The 18489-nt window shown below is 39.1% G+C and overlaps 1 protein-coding gene across 5 annotated transcripts in view; it reads left to right on the top strand.

The window, feature by feature from the left end:
• The first annotated feature begins 7484 nt into the window (after positions 1-7484).
• ZFC3H1 (zinc finger C3H1-type containing) overlaps positions 7485-18489 on the top strand; it is a 40971-nt gene continuing 29966 nt past the window's right edge. For 2 of the 5 annotated variants that reach the window (XM_085044987.1, XM_085044961.1), the window contains exons 1-5: positions 7485-8150; positions 12496-12915; positions 16019-16083; positions 16331-16529; positions 16714-16940. In XM_085044987.1, the coding sequence (XP_084901113.1) occupies positions 7565-8150; positions 12496-12915; positions 16019-16083; positions 16331-16529; positions 16714-16940 (1497 nt within the window). In that variant the 5' untranslated portion in view covers positions 7485-7564. The remainder of the gene's footprint in view (positions 8151-12495; positions 12916-16018; positions 16084-16330; positions 16530-16713; positions 16941-18489) is intronic. The other 3 variants (XM_085044982.1, XM_085044977.1, XM_085044969.1) reach the window with 3 other exon arrangements.

The raw sequence follows: 18489 nt of genomic DNA, 5'->3' as shown, positions 1-18489 counted from the left end.
ACTGTTTTAATCTCTGAAAAAAAAAATTTGACAAGCTGAGGAGGCGGGAGGGAAAGCACCTTCTTAATCTGTGAAAGGAGTCTGCATTTATGCCTTATTTATGCCTTTGTCATAACAAACATAAACAAAACTTGGTGCTATGCTTTTAAAGATATGAAGTCCTTCAGTTTTGTGAAAGCTAGGACACCACTATAACAACAGGAGGTTGTGTCCCAGCTGCCAAGTCCTGCTACATTTCTTTTTTCTTGATGACATTGATATTTGCTAATATGGATGCAGAAATGAGAATGCCTGGGATTCAAACAAAATCTTCTCAGAAGAAAGCTAAATAAATAAATCAAAAGTGAACTTTTTTAACATCCACGATTATTTTAGTAGAATGGATCATGATTTTTTAAAATATATATTTTGCACTCTTTTGTCTTGAGAATTCACCAGCCTGCTTTTGCATTAATTCTTTGAGACTTCCATCTGTAAATATGTCCAACTACCTGGAATTCATCCTATATATTTAATTTCTCTTATGGCAGACACTGATTTAGGTGGAAGCCTTAGGCATGCTGGAGCTATTTAGTTTTTCCCCCCCAAAGACTCAAACCCAAAAGAACAGTTGTCAAAGGCTGTGAAAATGAGAAACTCAAGAACTCTTCCACAGTCAGATCTGCCACATAGAGAGCTTCTGAATTTATTATTTATTTTTCCTGAAAACTGATCTTACAGTTCCACTAGAAAATACTCTCAAATATAACTAGTAATGAAAAGTTTTCTGTATAATAATCAGGCCACTATTAGTGGCTGGCTGACATAAGCTACTGAAACTTTTGTAGAAATGGCTCATGGCATGACGTTCAAGAATTCTCTGTCTTAGGATATTTGCATATATACAAGTGAATTTGAGCCTGTGGATGTCACTGTCCTCCTAGTGATTAACACAAGGTGATTCCTGCAATGTGTCTCCCCTCTGAAGTCACTTTTCATTAGGGGAAGCAAAACAACAAGTAAAGAAACTTTTCTTTCTCAACTAATGAAGAGGGAAGACATTGATGATGAATTTATACTGCTAAATGAAAAAAATAAATATCAGCTGGGTGCGGCTGAAGCACTGACCTCTCAGTAAATGACACTGCTTAAATGTAAACTTACTCCCCAGATGTATTTGGACTCCTCTGAGGGGAGGATTCCAGGAAGTCCCTAGAGAGTGGGCAAGTCCTAAACACCAGTTGGTCTTGAAGGATTAGACCTAAGACCACTTATTTAGCAGCACAGGCAAAGCCAAATATCAACCCTCTGTGCCTTAAACTGAGGTCTTTGTGACTACTATCCCCTTCAACTTGTTTCCTTGCCAAGTTAAGATTCCTGAGCTCTCCTGAAGATTGTGTAAACAAAAGATGTTTGGACCTGGAGAAAACACTTAAAATTCTTTAATTTTCCTACATATTCATAGTACAGATTACATTTAAAAATAACATCAAGAAAAGCTGAAAAATTGTCCTGGCATCAAGGGTCATGTCATGCCTCTTTACATATCAGTTTAATTCTCCAGGGCTGCAATTCCAACACTTTTTACAGCCAGCAATTTAGAAGTAATATACATACTCCTTTTTTTGTAAAATAATTTTATAAGACATTCATTTTTTAAAGTCTGGCTCCCTTGCTGGAATGTTTAATCGTATAAATAATCAGGCAACCTGGTGGTACAGGTCCAATGGGACGTCTTTTTTACCTGGTATGAAAAGAAATCAAATGGGAAAAACTAAACAAAAGTCAAATGAAAGAAATCATGGAAGGTCATTGCAGCTGGTTTTTTGATTGGAAAAAAGCCCCACATGGATACTCTCATCCTGCAACATCCCCTAACTGCTGCAGATGCTAGTACTGTCACTGAGAAACGTTTGAGACAATGCATCTTTTCGGAATAACCATTGTACCACACAGTGACCAGGGGATTCTTTCACAGGACAGGCTGTCCAAGGTGTCTGTAAAGCTCTATGAATCCAACAGCATTTGCACTTTTAAACTGCTGAAAGGAAGAAATTTGTTTAAGAATTATACTGGTCAAAATTTGTGAATAAATTAGCCAAAAAGGGCCAAATGCTTTTCCCTTGGCCCTAATATACGTCAAGATCACTGTGAAGAAAAACACATGCTATGTTAAAACCCATAAGGTTACTTCCAAGCCACCTAATCTACCACATAGATCCAAGCTACAGGTGAGCTCTAATAGTGGGAAGAGACTATTCACTCACAGGTTGAAAAAAAAAATCCTTCCAGGGCTTGCCTCTGAATGTACCACCATTGGGGACCACAGACCTGAGGTGACACACACATGACTTAAGTTCAACAGTATCAAATCCATAAACATGCTCTGTCCTCAAACAGTTGAAAGACTTTATATTTTTGCATAAACTATTAAGATACCTTGCTTCAGCTGGCCTATCATTGATGATAAAGTCTTAAATGTTTCAAAATGTTGGGTGTGTCCCCATATCCCTCTTCAGTCTAGTGAAGGTGTCATCGTGCTCCCCATAGCATGTAATTTGTCAGTAAAACAATCAGTCTGGAAAACCCTGAAGGCAAAAATTCCTTGTCCAAAGTCACAAATGGGAACTGATCCAAGCTGATACAATAGAGATATGCATGAAGCTCCAACTCCTACCCACCATCTGGGATTAGTTGCACGTGGGAACACTTGTTACTTGAAAGCAAATGCAACATGCCACATGGGACAGAGTAATTCTCAAAAAACTGCAGGACATGACAGGATATTGTTTTTACAGGCATCTACAGTGTTTTTAACAAAAAATAATGGTATTGTACCTTCCACACATAGATGGCAATGCAAGAATAAAATTTCACACTCATCAGAAAAAGTCTCAGGAAATGAATGTGAAGTTTGTTTTTTAATTTCTTTCTCCTTCCGGCATTCTATGTGGAATCAAATCCACTGCAATACTTACTGTCAAATAGAAAAGTTACAGTTGCTTATATTATTTTAAATTATGTTAATTTGAGCTTTTAATTTCAGATTTTATGCTTTAAGGAATATCTGAAGTATTTTAAAAATCACTGAGGAAAATACCAAAATAATGGAAAGTGTTGCACTTAATCTTCAATACATGTACTTGCACGTCTATCCAAGCATAAAAAATTGCCACAGACACTTGATCTGCTAAATATGTCTAACTTAGCTGTAGCATCCACACAATACAAATAAAAATATAAATAACTATGATCAACCATATACACAATTTGAAGAATTAAGGAACACCAAACATGCCATCAAAGGGCAAAAAAAAGCACCACACTCTTACCACGGTCTTTGTGGTTAACCTTGAGTTAGGTGTCCAATATAAATACAAATTCAACAGAAAAACCCTACAATCTTCTTTGCCTTAAAGAGGGCATGAGTTCTATGGTTCAGTTTCTGACCTTGCTTGCTTACATCTCCTTAACATGTCACTCATTTCTAGGAGTCCTTGCCCAAAGGCTTGCCTAGTCTCAAGTACCAAAGCAGGATCCTCAGTTGAAAATCTCTGGGGATACAAGAAAGGGTGCTGAGGCTCCTTAGCAGAAATTGCCATTCTTTTTAGCAACATCTAACAGGAGAGAGTTAACTGCTACTTGAGTGTGTTCCATCTGAAGTTATTTGCAGTGATTATTTTATGTTCCTAAAAATAAAGTCTCTTCCAAAAGAAAAGGCTTCTTGTATGCAGTTTGGGAAAGACAGGACTCTCAGAATCAGGTCTTCCATCAGACTATTAATACCTGAGGTGAAAACCTAAAATCACATTTTGACATCTTCCAGATTTTTTAAAAGTCTTCTTTAGTAACTGATAGGTACTGAATAATTGCACAGTCATAAAAAGGAGATTTTTTGCATCACCAACTGCATGAATGAGAACATAACAATGTAACTGATTTGTATTTTAGCATTAACTCACCATAAATATCAAAGTAAAGATCACAGACTACATTTTTATTTGAAAAGCTTTTATAAATAGTCTTCTGTAAAATACCTGATTTTAATCTCCTATCTCATATAAATATTTCATTCTTTTACCTCATCCAAGCAATGATTCTTTTAGGTATTCCATATAATTTGCTCAGATATATCTCTTGGTGAAATATTACTTGATTTAAAACATATCATGAGGTAAGTATTTCATTCTATCATTGTGCAGCCCTGCCTGCTATTTCAATGTGATTCTTTGTTCTCTTTTTCAAACTTACAGTCTCCTCTAATTTTTACTTCTTTTTACTTTCATAGGTATTTTGAAGACAATGTGTTCAAGACACTGTGTTCAGTAAGAACTTATCCACACTCAGTGTTTAGTTGGAAGTTGGATGTTGGATGTTCCTGCTTGGACAGAAATTGCTATATTCTTTGGAAGATTACACAGGTTTCTGTTAAAAAAAAAAAAAGAAAAAAAAAGAAAAAAGAAAAATCCAGAAGAAATGAGTTAAGAAACAGAACAACAAAATTATGGGAAATTGTGCAACTAACAGTGTCAAATTATGGATTAACTGAACATTGTGTCAGCTGGCAGAGGCAGAACACAGGAACCACAAAACTGTGGAAGAAATGCAAAGAATATATTTATCTTTGTTACCTCACCAACCAGGGGATCCACCCTGAACCTATAATTGTAATTGACACTTGCGAAGCAAGAAGAGCAAAAATAATTTTAGCCTAAGCCAAATATTATAGTACCAAAAGATACTGAACATCTTTTATATTCTGAAATCTGACCCAGTCCTTAAAACTCAGATTTACTGTGCTTCTGTAAAAACAAAATTCACTTTATACTGTTGTATTTAATTTACATGGTAAACATGTTACTAATTTCCTGTCTCAGACTTTGAAACAAGTCAGATTCTGTGCTCCTGTATTAAAATGTAAGGTCTTCTATATTTTAAAATTATTCTATTTGTCCTTTACTGAAAACATATTCAGTATTTAATACAAAAATTTCTTTTCCAGCAGCAATATAATCTGTTTAAAATACAGCTAAAACAAAATCTCTATATTTTTCTGTTAAGTTCACACATTGCAGTGAAACCTCACCAAAAATTCGTCTATTACTCATGTCATAAGCAAGGAAGTCTCTTAATGTTTTCTATTTGAATGGCAGTTTCTTTGCAGTTTTCAAATGTTTATGGCCTCTGTTCAAAGGTTTAGGTACCAAAACCATCAGAAAAACACATTCTTTTTACACATGCCATTTTATACCCTTTACAAAAAATAATGTAACACTGTCAATTTCTCTGTTTATTAACTGTAGTGAATCTGCTTCTTCCTGAAAATTTAAAATTACTTGCATGATAACCCTAGATGATAGCAAAAAGCTGGGAGTATCAGATGACTGAAATGAAAGAAGGGACATATGATACCATAGGATATGCAAAACCACTGGAATATTCTCAGGGTCTTCTTTTACAGATGGTTAAGTATCTTAAATAGAAATTTATTATACAGATCATCAGAATCTGTCAATATTGTTGAATAAATTCAGCACACTTGTTGGATAAACAGTAGGCAAACATACAATAACAATCAACAGAGTGAGAACACCCATGTCAGGTTAATTTCCCATAAAGCACCTGATGTTTTGCCAATACCTTGCAGTTCTAGAAACATTTTCCTTTCCAGTCTAAAAGGTACCAATACTAATGTGCTACTGATGCATGAAAACACTTAGAAATAAAGGTAATTGTACAAAGGCAATTGGAACGAGATATATACAAAGCTCTGGGATGCCCAAGTAAGGAAATGTGTGCTGGGAGGGGAATTTCTGCAGCTTAAATGTGGTGACACTAAAACTGCTTTGTAAGTACAGTGGATTAGATTTCAGACATGGACAGAGGCACCCAGCAATGTTTAAGAAACCTGCTTGACCTCCAGCTGCTACTTCAGAAAGTTTTCAGTAGGTCCTATGTCACATGTCCATGTTTTTACCACTGTGGGATATATAAAATAATGTAAGCCTGATTCCTAGAGATACCAACTATTTGAATGGAAGTACTGACACAAATAACACACGAATGTAGAATGATGGGGAGTGAGAGTGAAGCAGCAAACCTTTAACTTGCTTCCTTGCAAATATCTTCATGGAATGCACAGTGTTCTAGACAGAAAAAAATAGAGAAATTTAGGATATGATGTACACATTCCATTACTCCACCCCATTTTGTATGAAGTCAATGTTTTCTATTTTGAGTCATATAGTTTGTCCAATTAGAACAAAAAAGAGGATGAAAAGCGTATTAAGCAAAGAAAAGTAAGCTTGTTTGGAATGACATTTTGGACTTCACAAAGCATATGCACTATCCACTCTCTCTATCCTTGTTGGATTTAAACCAATACAGAGGAAGGCAAAGGAACATAAATAACATAATACTGAGTTTTATTTTAGTGTTTGTGATTTCACAGCACGTTACTCACAAAAAAATACCCAACAAAACCCCTTAATAATTTGCTCTCAGGAAAAGCACAAAGAGGCAGCCGTCTTTCTTTATGTTTGAAAATCATGGCAAATCTGCAAAGACATTTAGCATATGTAATTGAAAAGAATCTCTCAGGTTTCACAGTTTTAAAAGTCAAGTTTTGTGAGCTTTACAGGAGACACCAATCTGACTTAGAAAGGCTTTATTTAAATGTGGTTTCTTCTGCACATGCGAGCCGCCACTTCTCTCCAGTCAGCACTCTCGGTAGGATGTTGCATTCTTTAACAACGAAACTAGGTAGCAACAGAATGCTACTTAGAGATACAAACTAAAACTAATGATTGAAAGTGTTAATGCAATTGCTTTACCCTCCCTGATGCTCGCTTGTCATTTCTATCACCGAAGGCATTAGGGCCAGTCTGAACTTCCAAGCAATTACACATCTGGAAAGCTTTGCAGAAGTCGCCTTCTTAAAGATTTCAACATTAGTTTAGCTACTGGGCGGGTGCTGGGGGTTGATGCCTGAACACCCGCTGCTCTCCCTCCCTTAGCAGCCTGCGCAGTGTTTGGGGGGAGCAGTGGGACACGGCCCCCCAACAGAAACGGGTAGCCAGCACCCGCAGTGAGCACCCAGCGGGTCCCAGGCCCCTGAAGCACCTTAGCTGGCGCTGCCTGGACAGCGCTAAGGGGAGCTGCCACCGACCGGCCCGCGACAGAGAAGAGGAGAGGGCAGGGCAGGGCAGGGCAGGGCAGGGCAGGGCAGCCCGCCACCATACCGCCGCTCCCTGCCCCCGTAGCGCCGTGCCCTCCGATAAGATGGCGGCCTTCTCCCTCGCCTGCTCTACCAACATGGCGGGCAGCGCGCCCATTGGCGCCCACCGCCCGCCGCCGCCACGCGATAGGCTGAGCCGCCGGCTTGCCCCGGTCATGCCTCACAGGGCCTCGCCCGGGGAGAACTACATTACCCAGGATGCCCTGCAAGAGGGTCGTCGCCCACGCGTCTTCTTACGCAGCGCGGTCTGTCCCCTCCCGGGCGGGAGTGACGGGGCGTGGTCTCGCGAGAGTCCGCGCGGGCCGGCGGAGGGGGCGCAGGGCGCGCCGAGACCGTTGTCGTGGGCCCATGGCGGCCGCGGAGGCGGCGGCCGCGCCCGACCCCAGTGGGCTCTCCCCGAAGGAGGAAGGGGAGCTGGAGGACGGCGAGATCAGCGACGATGACAACAATGGCTTCGGGCCCTGTGGCGGCGGCTCCGAGCACGCCGGCAACCTCGTCAGCAGCAGCAGCAGCAGCAGTAGCAGGCCGTACTCGAGGCGGCGGCCGCCCCCCGGGCTCCACGGGAGCGGCTCCTTGTCCTCCCCCGGGCGGCCCTTCCCGCGCTCGCGGCACCAGCCCCCGCCGGACACCGGACACGTGCACGGCCACGGCGGCTACCGGCCCAAGGACTCGTTCCGCTCCCACCCGCCGGCGCCGCGGATGCCGCCGGGCTCGCACTCCGACACGGGCCCCCGGCTCTCCTTCTGGGAGCGCAGCCACAACGCCCTGGACCGGTTCCGCTTCCGAGGCCGGCCCTACCGGGGCGGTGGGCGCTGGGGCCGGAGCCGAGGCGGGAGCGATCGGCCGGGCAACCCTCCGGGGAGGCCGCCCGGAGGGGGAGGCGGCGCCGGGTTCAGTAGCAGCCAGGGCTGGAGGGAGCCCTCGCCTCGGAAATGTATCCTTGAGACGTGAGCGGGGGGCGGGGGGAGCCTCCTGCCGCTGCGGTGGGCCTGGGTGTGGCGGTGCCGCGCTACGTGGCCGAAAGCCCTGGGAAGGGACGCGTTTCCCTGCCGCTCTGGCCGTGGGACTCCGCAGCCACTGCCTGAGAGGGAGAGGAGAGGGAGGCTCCCAAGCTAATCCTGGGGGTTGGCTGGGGCAGCCGGCCCTGCTCAAGGAGAGGCTGCCGGGAAGTCGGATTACCGCCGTGACCTGGCGTGTGGCTCGGCTGATCCGTCGGGAATAGGGGAAAAGAAAAAAGCATAGCCTGAAAGGAAGCTTTTGTCGGTTGGATTCCGAGCGCCTGTTTTCCTAGCCCCAAGTGCGAATATTGTGAAGTGGGGTCAGTGGTGCGGCAGTTCTAACGTGTATAATTAGTGTCACAATTGTAAAGCTGAAACCGTAAGCTTGTTAATTTCCTTTATTGGGCAGTGAAGGATGTACTTCTTTTTCATTTTCACTTTCATCCCTTCAGAGGCTATTACACATAGGTTTAGCGTTAGTCAGTTTTAGCTAAGCTGAAGTGGGTCTGCACACACAAAGTAGTTTATACGGACATTCAGATGAAAGCTGTACCCACCACTCCTTGTAGAATCTTCCCCACTGATTGATCTTAAGAGTTATTTAGCTGACTATCAGAGTTCTGGTATTTTGTCCTTTTAGGAGCAGGAATTGTGAAAGTGGTGGAAAAAGCTTCCCTAATTTTTCTTGTTTGCTGTAGGAAGAAACATAACATCCTGAGTGTAGCTTGGGGCAGCTTGGTTACTTGATGTAACTGCACCGTTGCCTAACTGAAAATGTAGATGAGTGTAAAAAACACTGAGCAAAAGAGATGGTGGTGAAATCCTGTTCTCTAGAATTTCAGTGTTTTAGTCTTCATATCAATAGTCAAAGGATGTGTGTTTGCTAGACTGTGCAGGTTGATCTCTTGGATCCTTGTGTTTTAGATACAAGATTATTCTTTATGTCAGTTTTTTTTTTTGTTTAAATGTGGGTGGAATGTGTAAACTAGCAGTAGAGATGCTTTTATTTAATCTCACCTGGTAGAGTTAAATTATTATTGAAGGCTTCATTGGAACCCTTCATTCAAGGGTTTTATCTTGAGAGGCAGCAAGTGAAGATATGATTTGCCCAAGGTTTCACAGTAAGACAATTTAGTACTGAAAATAGTTTTCAAGTCTCTTAATTTGCAGTGTTACTCTGAGTAGCTGAAAGTGGTTACTGTCTGTGTAAGGAGTAATTTGCAGGACAAATGTATAGATTGTCTTAAACAGACCTTGCAATGTTTCTTAATACTGATGTGGAGTCTCCTTCTCCCTTTTAATTAAAAGAACATTCAGAAACCAGTAATTCCATTTTCAAACCAAAAGTAGAAAATGAAAATTTTGAAAATGTTTTTTTTATTCCTGGTGCTGAAGATTCACTCTCTGTTGAAACATGGTAGAGAATGTTCTGTTACTCTTCCTCTTTAATAAGTGAACATTCAGTCGTTCATGGATCATGTGGTTAAGGAAGGTCCATGATTTTCCCTCAATATGAGTTACTTTCTGTATTTTTCACATCCTTGCCACCTAATAGGAGCAATATCAGGGAATTAATAAATATTAAGGTATCTCCATGTTGGTAAGATTAATGGAGTAACGGTGTAGTTCACTGGCATGTGACTTCAGAAGAGACTTTCATATCAACTGGTGCAAAGGAGGCTTGTGGCCTGGAATGGTATTTGGAGTTCCCTCAGGAAAGTAAAATATTTTAAGTGTCTTGAGTCCTGGTTTTGGCTTGGATGGAGTTGCTTTTCTTCTTAGTAGCTCATAGGGTGCTGTGGTTTAGTATGAGAATAATGTTGACAGCACACTGGTGTTTTAGTTGTTGCTGAGTTGTGGCTACACTAAGTCAAGGACTTCCAGTGTCCCATGCTCTACCAGTGATGAGGTGAACAAGAAGCTGGTAGTGAGCAAAACTGAGACCCAAACTTGGCCAAAGTGGTGCTGCATACCACAGAATGTCATGCCCAGTGTATAACTGGGCGAGGAGTTGGCTGAGAGCCACCGATTGCTGTTTGGGGGTGGGCTGGCCATTGCTCAGTGGGTAGTGAGCAATTGCGTTTTGTATCACCCTCCTTCTTTAGACATTATTCCACACTCTTTTTATCTCCCTTTTAATCTCCCTTTAAATTATGATTGCTACTTTACTTGATTTCCATTATTGAACTATTCTTTTTTCAACTTGCTTTCCCTCAACCCACATTACCTTTTTCCAAGTTCTTTCCCCATCCCACTGTGGAGGGGAGGGAGGAGTGAGAGTGTGGCTGTGTGATAATAAGTTGCTGGCTGGGGTTAAACCATTACAGTCTGGTAAGACAGAGATTGCTTACTTGATTTGTGCTGGGAACTTGTGCTTTGCACCACATATTGTAGGAATATATATGTAAGTGGAGTAAAGAACATGGTAGAACACTTAATTCTTGTTACTTTTTTGGGGATGGTAGCTTTTCTCGTTCAATTCTTGGCAACTTCAACATGAAGCTGTTATATAGTAATTCTGCAGGAATTCTTGCATGGAGAATTGTGGAATTTGAGTCTAAAATGTAGAACCAAAATGGGGCTTTCTGACCCATTCTGACTTCTTCACAGTGTACATTTTTCTTCATTTCTAACTCCCCAGTTTCTTAATTTTGGTTCTCCACTGAAGTTTCTCTTGAATTGATTGAAGCACAGTTGTTGTTTTAATATATACATGCCTGTCTGCCTTTCACAGCACTCTGTGGAGTCTTGCATTCTATGTGTAGAACCGCATAAAAAAATTTTCTACATATGTGAACCACAGGATTTCTGGTTAACACCATTGTGGGAGCTTCTAGCAATTGTATTATCCTGAGCACAACAAACATCTCAAAACTGTCTTGTTTTTCATCTCTAGATGACTTGGGAAGCTATTGAAGTATTTCAATAGCAAATAGCAGTTAGACTTACTTTTATAAATGATGGAAACTCAATTAACTTCAGAATTTCCTGTGGCTTACAAAATCACTAATGTCACTGGCTTTTTGGAAGTAGAAATGTGTTGGAATGGAATTTTGCAAATTTGCTTATTACATACTTTGGTGTTATACTGCTCACAGCTTTTAGGGTTTTCAGCCTGTTTATAGATTGTTTGATTGCTTTTTGGGTTTTATGCAGTTTATCTTTGCTAATTTCTGCTTTTTGTGCTGACACTTGAGAAAGCATTGTATAGCAAAACATTTCCTGGTATTACGGAAGTAGCTTTTGCAGGATACATACTGAGATTTTTCAAACCTACGTTAGAACTTAACATTGTGAAACATTCAGGTAGTTGATGCTTGTGAGCAGAAGATGAATATGTTTTTCTCTGGATTCAGTATGTCTGCATTCAGAGAACACCTGTTTGAGCTTTTAGTTTTACTTTTATTGTTTTAAGAGATGACGTTGAAAAAGCATTTTGCATAACTAGATGTGTGAGTCACTTGTTATCACAGTGGGGTTGATACTTTGAGTCAATTGAGTGAAACCTTACTTGGTATACTAAAAGGTTTGCCCTTGAGCATGATTATTTTACAGGATAGTTTTCAAGTCTTGAGGAAAGGTAAGAGGAGTTGAACCTCCAAGAGTGACAGCTTTTGTTCTGGGTAGAGTTGCTTAACAGTATTTCCACTGCTTGCCTTGGACATTCATAAGCAACCTTTTCTGAGTAATTAGGAATTCCCAGTTGTCTTCGGCATTTCTGAATGTTTTGGTCGCAAGTCTTTCTCTTTTCTTTTTTTCCCTTTGGTTGTTCATTGATTCTTCTATGCCTTACCTCATTTGCTGAACTGCAGTTAGTGCAGTGTGTAATTGTGCTTTGGCTAGATGTGGCATTTTATGAAAGGATAAAATGAGAAAGAATTTAACCTGTCCTTTTCAGAATGTCAAATGGGGAGTCAGTACTGGAATTATGAACTCTGGAAATCTGACTTTCTGTTATAGAGAATCATCTCAGAATAACAGCTGTTGTTTCCAGGAGGATGGTGTAAGAGATGAGACTCCTCAGCAATCCATGACCTTCTTGTCATAAGCAGGATATTTGAAATGGCTGGTTTGAGAAAATGTTTAAGTTGTCAATATGTAATAATGGCTACTGCTTTTGCATGTTGCTTATATTAACGATATTCTTCAAGCTAACCTTTAGGTAAAATATATGAGAATGATCATAAGTTATGTTTGTCTTAATTTAGTCTTCAGTGGTATTATTGCCACTGTTTTAAGTTATACAAGTTCTTATCTTAAATTTCTTGACCAGTAATTCAGCCAAAACTTTTGGAAGGTCTCCATCAAGAAAGCAGAGCTACTCTTCTAAAAATGAAAGCTCTGTGGAAGAAAGTTTTGAGGATCTGCTCTTAAAGTATAAGCAGATACAACTAGAACTTGAACACATTAATAAAGATGAAAGACTGGCTTTGAGCAACAGGGAAGAAAATGAGAAACAAGACAATGAAAAAACAGTGGACACTGAGGACCAAACAACGGTAGAAAATGACAGTATTAAAACAGACTCTGTAAAAGAAGTACCTCCTGAGGAGAAAAATCCAGGTATGGGCTTTCAGGCATTTGAACTGAAACCTCTTAGGCAAAAACTGCCTACTCCAGCCGAGAGAAGCAGATTAAAAAAAGGCAAAGAAGGAACAAAGCAGTCCTCACAAAAATCTGAACCAACAGAATCTGGCCAAGGTAAATAAATACTTGTAAAGTTATTTTATCTTGTGAAGTTCTATTTGCCTGCTATTATCTATTATATTTATTAGGTGTTGGAGGAAACTTTACTGTAATTAAAATGTAAAATGTTACAAATTTAAGATTTAATGTTCTTAACACTTGTTGTGTAATTCCTTGCATTGCATAAACATGGTGGGAATCATGTTTTTACTTTGGATTTGTATTTTAAATAATGTGTTTTCTTAGACTGATTGTTTGGCAGAAAGCATGAGGACAAGACTTGAAGGTTTAAATTGCTGTTCACAGCAGAAATCATTGACTTTTCACTGAAAGTTTTACTTCTGCTTTTACCTTGTCCTTTTCTGCAGAAGCAAAATGTGGTTATTTTTTAGCTGTAAAGAGAACATTCAGAGATCCCTTTTTCTGCATTTCATCTTTGTGTGTTTTCTTAAGTGTAAGACTAGGATCATGGAATATTCTGAGTTGGAAGACACCCACAAGGGTCAAGTCCAGCTCTTCAATTAATGTTCCATACAGGGATCAAACCCATGACCTTGGCATTATTAATGCCATAAGATATTTTCACGAGAATTGTTTTGATCGTTATTGATATTCATGAGCAGTCAAGAAATCACAGACCAGGAATAGAAAGGATTTGTAGAAGAAATGTAGCCAAAGGCTAGAAGAAGTGTCTTGTCAAAGATGGTTCTGGACTGCTGTCTAAAGAGGGTAATTGCTAAGATGCATTAACCAGTTAGCGAAAAACAAGTGATCACATCCAGCTGACCTGTGGTAAAAGTCATTGAGCTTACTACTAAGTCTGCAGCAAAATAAGGCAGCTGACTTAAGCTTCCTCCGTTAAGGCTTCACATAGTTTTAGTAAGTGTTGGCTGTGGTTGAGGGTGGTGCTTGAGGCTATCACTTGTCATCTGATGTTTGTTAATTTGCCAGTGTGTATAAACTATTAATATGAGTGGGAAGAGACAAAGTAGTTAATGGATTGAATAAGAATACAGGTGAGTAATTGGTGGGAATATGAAGAAAGGTAGGATTAGAACACTGAAAGTCAGAATGATTTATGTATAACTTCAGAATGAGAATTTAGAAGACAGAGCTTGTAAAGAAAACAAAAGAGAAAAATTATGATTAGTAGTCAAACCACTTTGTTCCAGGTAATTTCCCCCCCTTGTTTGTTTCCCATTAATAATAAAAAAATTCTGATATTCTTTAATATGTCACACAGTTTTTATTGACAGACATGAAGCAAACCAATAAATTTTGGCAGTAGAAGAAAAACTAATAGTCTGGAAGAAAACGTAGCAGGACAGGAGTAAAGCAGGTGTTTAAAAAGCAAAACAGTCTCAAAAATCCAGCTTCAAAACTTAAAAGCACTGAAGCTGAGAATACAGTTCATATGATAGTGAAAATGAGATGCTGTAATATGTATATTAAGAGCACCTAATTTTTGCATGATGCTGAAATCTGTGATATATGAATGATCTGAAAGTAGCAGATTATGTGTGAGTGAATGTTTGTGACAATATAATGCAGGCTTCCAAAGAAAAATTTGATTTGAATTATTGCAGATTCATGTGTATTAAGTGACTGTATACTACATTAATCTCCTTACTGCTACAATGCATACTGCATGTATTGGGAAATCAGCAAAATATGATTTTCCCATTTTATTTATTTTTAAATGGTGTAGTGGATATTTCTACAGACCTGTAAAAGTTGAGGAACTTGTCTTAAAACTCAGGCAAGTTTGAGTCTCTCTCTGGAATTAGTTCTCAGTGGTTCAGCTGCTCTGACAGGCTTGACAGTATTCCCTGCTTTCCTCCTCATGTTGCGCATTAGCCTGTTGAGTCCATGTTGTCCCCTTGTGGTTTGAAAGAGCACATAGGTTTGTATAGAATGTCCCTTCATATGCCTGCATCAAAAAACTACTGTACCATCTGTCTTCCTATTTCCATCCTGTGAACTGGATGGTTAGGATCTTTACTTATTGTAACAACTTTTTCCAATTCTTTTCTGTAGCTCGTATGGGTATTAGATATTCCTGTTCTTTTGTATGTGCATTTTTAAAAAATGCATTCATGTGCAAGGAGGAAGACCTTCACCATTTTCTGAGTTTCATTTTTGTTTATGTAGAAGGTCTTGGTGTACTTTAAACAGTGCCTTTCTGAATGTAACGTTCATAAAATACTAGGGAGAGTTAAAGTTGTACAGAATCCAAATTGATTTTTCCACCAATATGAATTGTGGGAAGGAATCTCTTGGAAGAAATACTAATATAGGAAAAGAGCCCCAAGCTTCTCTAAATGATTCCTTCCTTCTTCTGATGCATATGAATGTATATATGCATGGTTATATAAAAATTCTGTATTTATTTTTTTGCTGACAATTATATTACTGATTACTTGAAATAATAGAGTATGTAATACTGCAATATATACAGCATTATGTATGCTATATGTAAAATATACTATGTTAATATGTGTGTGTATATTTATATACACAATGAGAGTTGGCTATATTTAGGGAGGGCTAAGAAATGAATATTTTACCATCTAAATGTTTAGCAGGAAAACAGTACTGTACTATTCATTTCCATGGAATAACTTTCTTGTGTTTTCCTTTGGCGTGAAATGGAGCAAGTGTGTTCTTACTTCAGCTTTGGGCCTTTATATTTAATTCTGCAAAAGAAAGACCAGTTGCTCAAAATAGCTGCCAGTGAAATATGAGATGCTCAGGACAGCAGCTGATGAGATGGTAGTGTAAAACAGATGACAAGAAGTCTTCTTTTCCCCTTGTCTCCAAATCTGTTTTTCTCTGCTTCTTGAGGAAGTACATGCGAACCTTAAGACAGAGTTACTAAGAAATGACAAATCTTGCCTTAGGCTTATGTTGTCATGATGTGGATTTTATCAGACGTGCCAACTTTATATGAATGTTTGTTCATGTGGTCTTACATGTACCCCTGCTATTGTTTTATACTATGTATCAACAATACTGATAAAATATGTTTGTATAGATTAAATTTCATTTATCATTTTAATGTAGCTCTGTCTCATGAGAAAAGGCTTGTTCAAAAATATGTTATTTTCTTTCTTGGAAGGTACAGAAGACAAAGAACAAACATCAGTGCGAAAGCTTAGCGGTTCGGATGTTGCGTCTGAAAAGGTAAGGAAGTACTCCTCCATAGATAAGGCATGATTACATTATGATACTCTTGATGGCTTTTTCCAAATGACAGTCCAGAAACATTCCAGTAATAGGAACTGTCAATTTTGACATTTAAAATAGGATTTTAGAGCTTTCTTTTAGTAAAAATATTTGGGAATGATTTCAAAAGACCTTGTAAAGAAAAAGTTGTTAAATTATATTTCTTGACTTTTTGTCTTGTCCTTTCTTCTGTTTTCTTCTCAAGAAGCTGCTTGATGATGAGGAGGAGATGTCTGAATTGCAGCTTAGGCTTCTTGCGCTTCAGTCTGCTAGTAAAAAATGGCAGCAAAAAGAACAACAGGTGATGAAGGAAAGCAAGGAAAAATTAACAAAAACGAAAAGTGTGACACAGAAAGTCAAAGCCAGTACAAAAGCACATTCAACAAAAAAACCTAGTACTACAGGTAATAAGTTTGATGTTACTGAAATGGCTGTCAGTGATGTGGCCTCAAAAAAACCGTTATGTGAACAATGAACCTTTAGTCATTCTAAACCTTCTCACATTTACTCGAAAGCTCTTGAAGATTCTAGGATTAGATGGAACCAATTAGGTAAGATGGAGTTAATCACATACCTTTTTATTTAAAGGCAAGCAAACTTTGAGGAAGCAACAGCCAAAGACATCAAAGAAGATGCAGCAGCAAAAGGAGCTAGACAGGCGGCAGAAAGAGGAAGACCAGAGGAAACAAGAAGAAGAGGAGGAGAGAAGAAAGAGAGAAGAAGAAATCAGAAAAATTAGGGACCTCTCAAATCAAGAAGAGCAGTACAATCGGTTTATGAAACTAGTTGGAGGAAAGAGGAGATCAAGAAGCAGGGTAACAAATTTCTTTCATGGTGTTCTGGTGTTATGTTTAGTATTCATGAATGATTTCTGTTTTGACCCACCTGGTTTTATGTCACCATCCTGTCTACGTCCGCTGGCTCTTCTCCCTGCTTTCTCCACCCCTAGAATAACCAAAATAGAGCAATGAAAGAAAAGCTCAAAATACTTCAGTGCTTACTGTGTTTTAATTCCATGCTAGACAAGCATTCCCTTTGGGTTTAGAAAATCAGTTTTGTGTGAGCTGTACATTTGCAAGTCAATGGTAAAGCATTTTTCTCCTAAAGATGTTTTGAACATTGTGATGAAAGAGCAGTCTGTAATTTAACGCTAACCAATCAGTGAAACTTCTTTGGCTTTTTTCTCTTAGATATCAGGGTTTTCTTCTCCACATTTTCAAACTTTTTCTGTGTATACAACTTCAGTGGCTTGCTTCTTTGAAAATGTCATTGGAGGGCTTGGTTGCTTTGTAGTATTTTTTAATTGTAGTATTTAATCTATTCTGTCAAGGCACAGGATATGCCCAGACAAAAGATGATTATTTTAGCCTCACATAGTGTCAAATTGATGAAGTAATAGAGTTACTGCAGTGGTCATCATGCTCCACTTGTTGGCTGTTCTTGTTCTCTCATATTGAGATTAGCAGAAAGCACTTGAGTAACTAATGTTCTGTCTCTAAAACATTGGTATGTTACAGAAAAAAATGACTGTTCCTTCATCATTAGTTCTTTCAGCCTGGAAGCAATCCAGCTGCTGCAGCTGGATGCTTCAAGTGCTTGGAGGTACTAATGCTGTAAGAAGAAATGAAACAGCGTCTAAGGGAATTGGGGCTCCCTGTTTGAAGTCATGTTGTGGAAGAATCATATTAATAGTAATACTGAATGGAAAACTGAGACTAAACATGTTTGACTGTAAACAGTAGAAATTCTAAAAGCTACCAAAATGTCTTCTGTGTGCCTCTGAAAGATACAAGTTGAGGAGTCTGAGAAGTGTTCTGCATATTTTTAGTCCTGAACATTGATTGACAACCATATAGTGTTAGGAGTTCTTTAAACAATCTGATTTATGGGTTGACAGTCTCTGTCTTTGTCTCAGTGTGCTGTTTGGCTCCTTCTGGGACAATACAAAGATTCTTCACCTGAGAGTTGTTTCTAGTAAGGGTAGTTCAAGCATTCTTGGTAGTTGCCATGGCAGATTAACAGAAATAATAAAGCATTTAATTCTTTTGCAGTTTTTCAGAAATATATAACCATGCCACTTCACCTATATAGTGATCTAATAGACGTTTAAAAACTCTGTGTATCCTAACACCCCCCACCCCATAATCCTGCAAGAGATACAGTTTTAAAACTTCCTGTCATTTTGTGTGGTAACTACCTGCAGTGGAATTGATTAAATGGTGATACCTAGTTTCTTCTTGTATAATTTAAATAAATTGTGTATAAAAATCAATTAGAGAAAGAAATTGAAAGGGCCTTTTTCCAAAGTTTATTTCTGAATTAATGATGTAAGACCAGCTAAATAAAATACTTTTTTTCTGTGTT

Source organism: Lichenostomus cassidix, chromosome 1Aa, assembly GCF_008360975.1.
Source record: "Lichenostomus cassidix isolate B80296 chromosome 1Aa, HeHo_3.0, whole genome shotgun sequence".
Classification (NCBI taxonomy): domain Eukaryota; kingdom Metazoa; phylum Chordata; class Aves; order Passeriformes; family Meliphagidae; genus Lichenostomus; species Lichenostomus cassidix.
The sequence above is the reverse complement of the archived record's forward strand: the minus strand, read 5'-3'. Positions and strand labels throughout refer to the sequence as shown.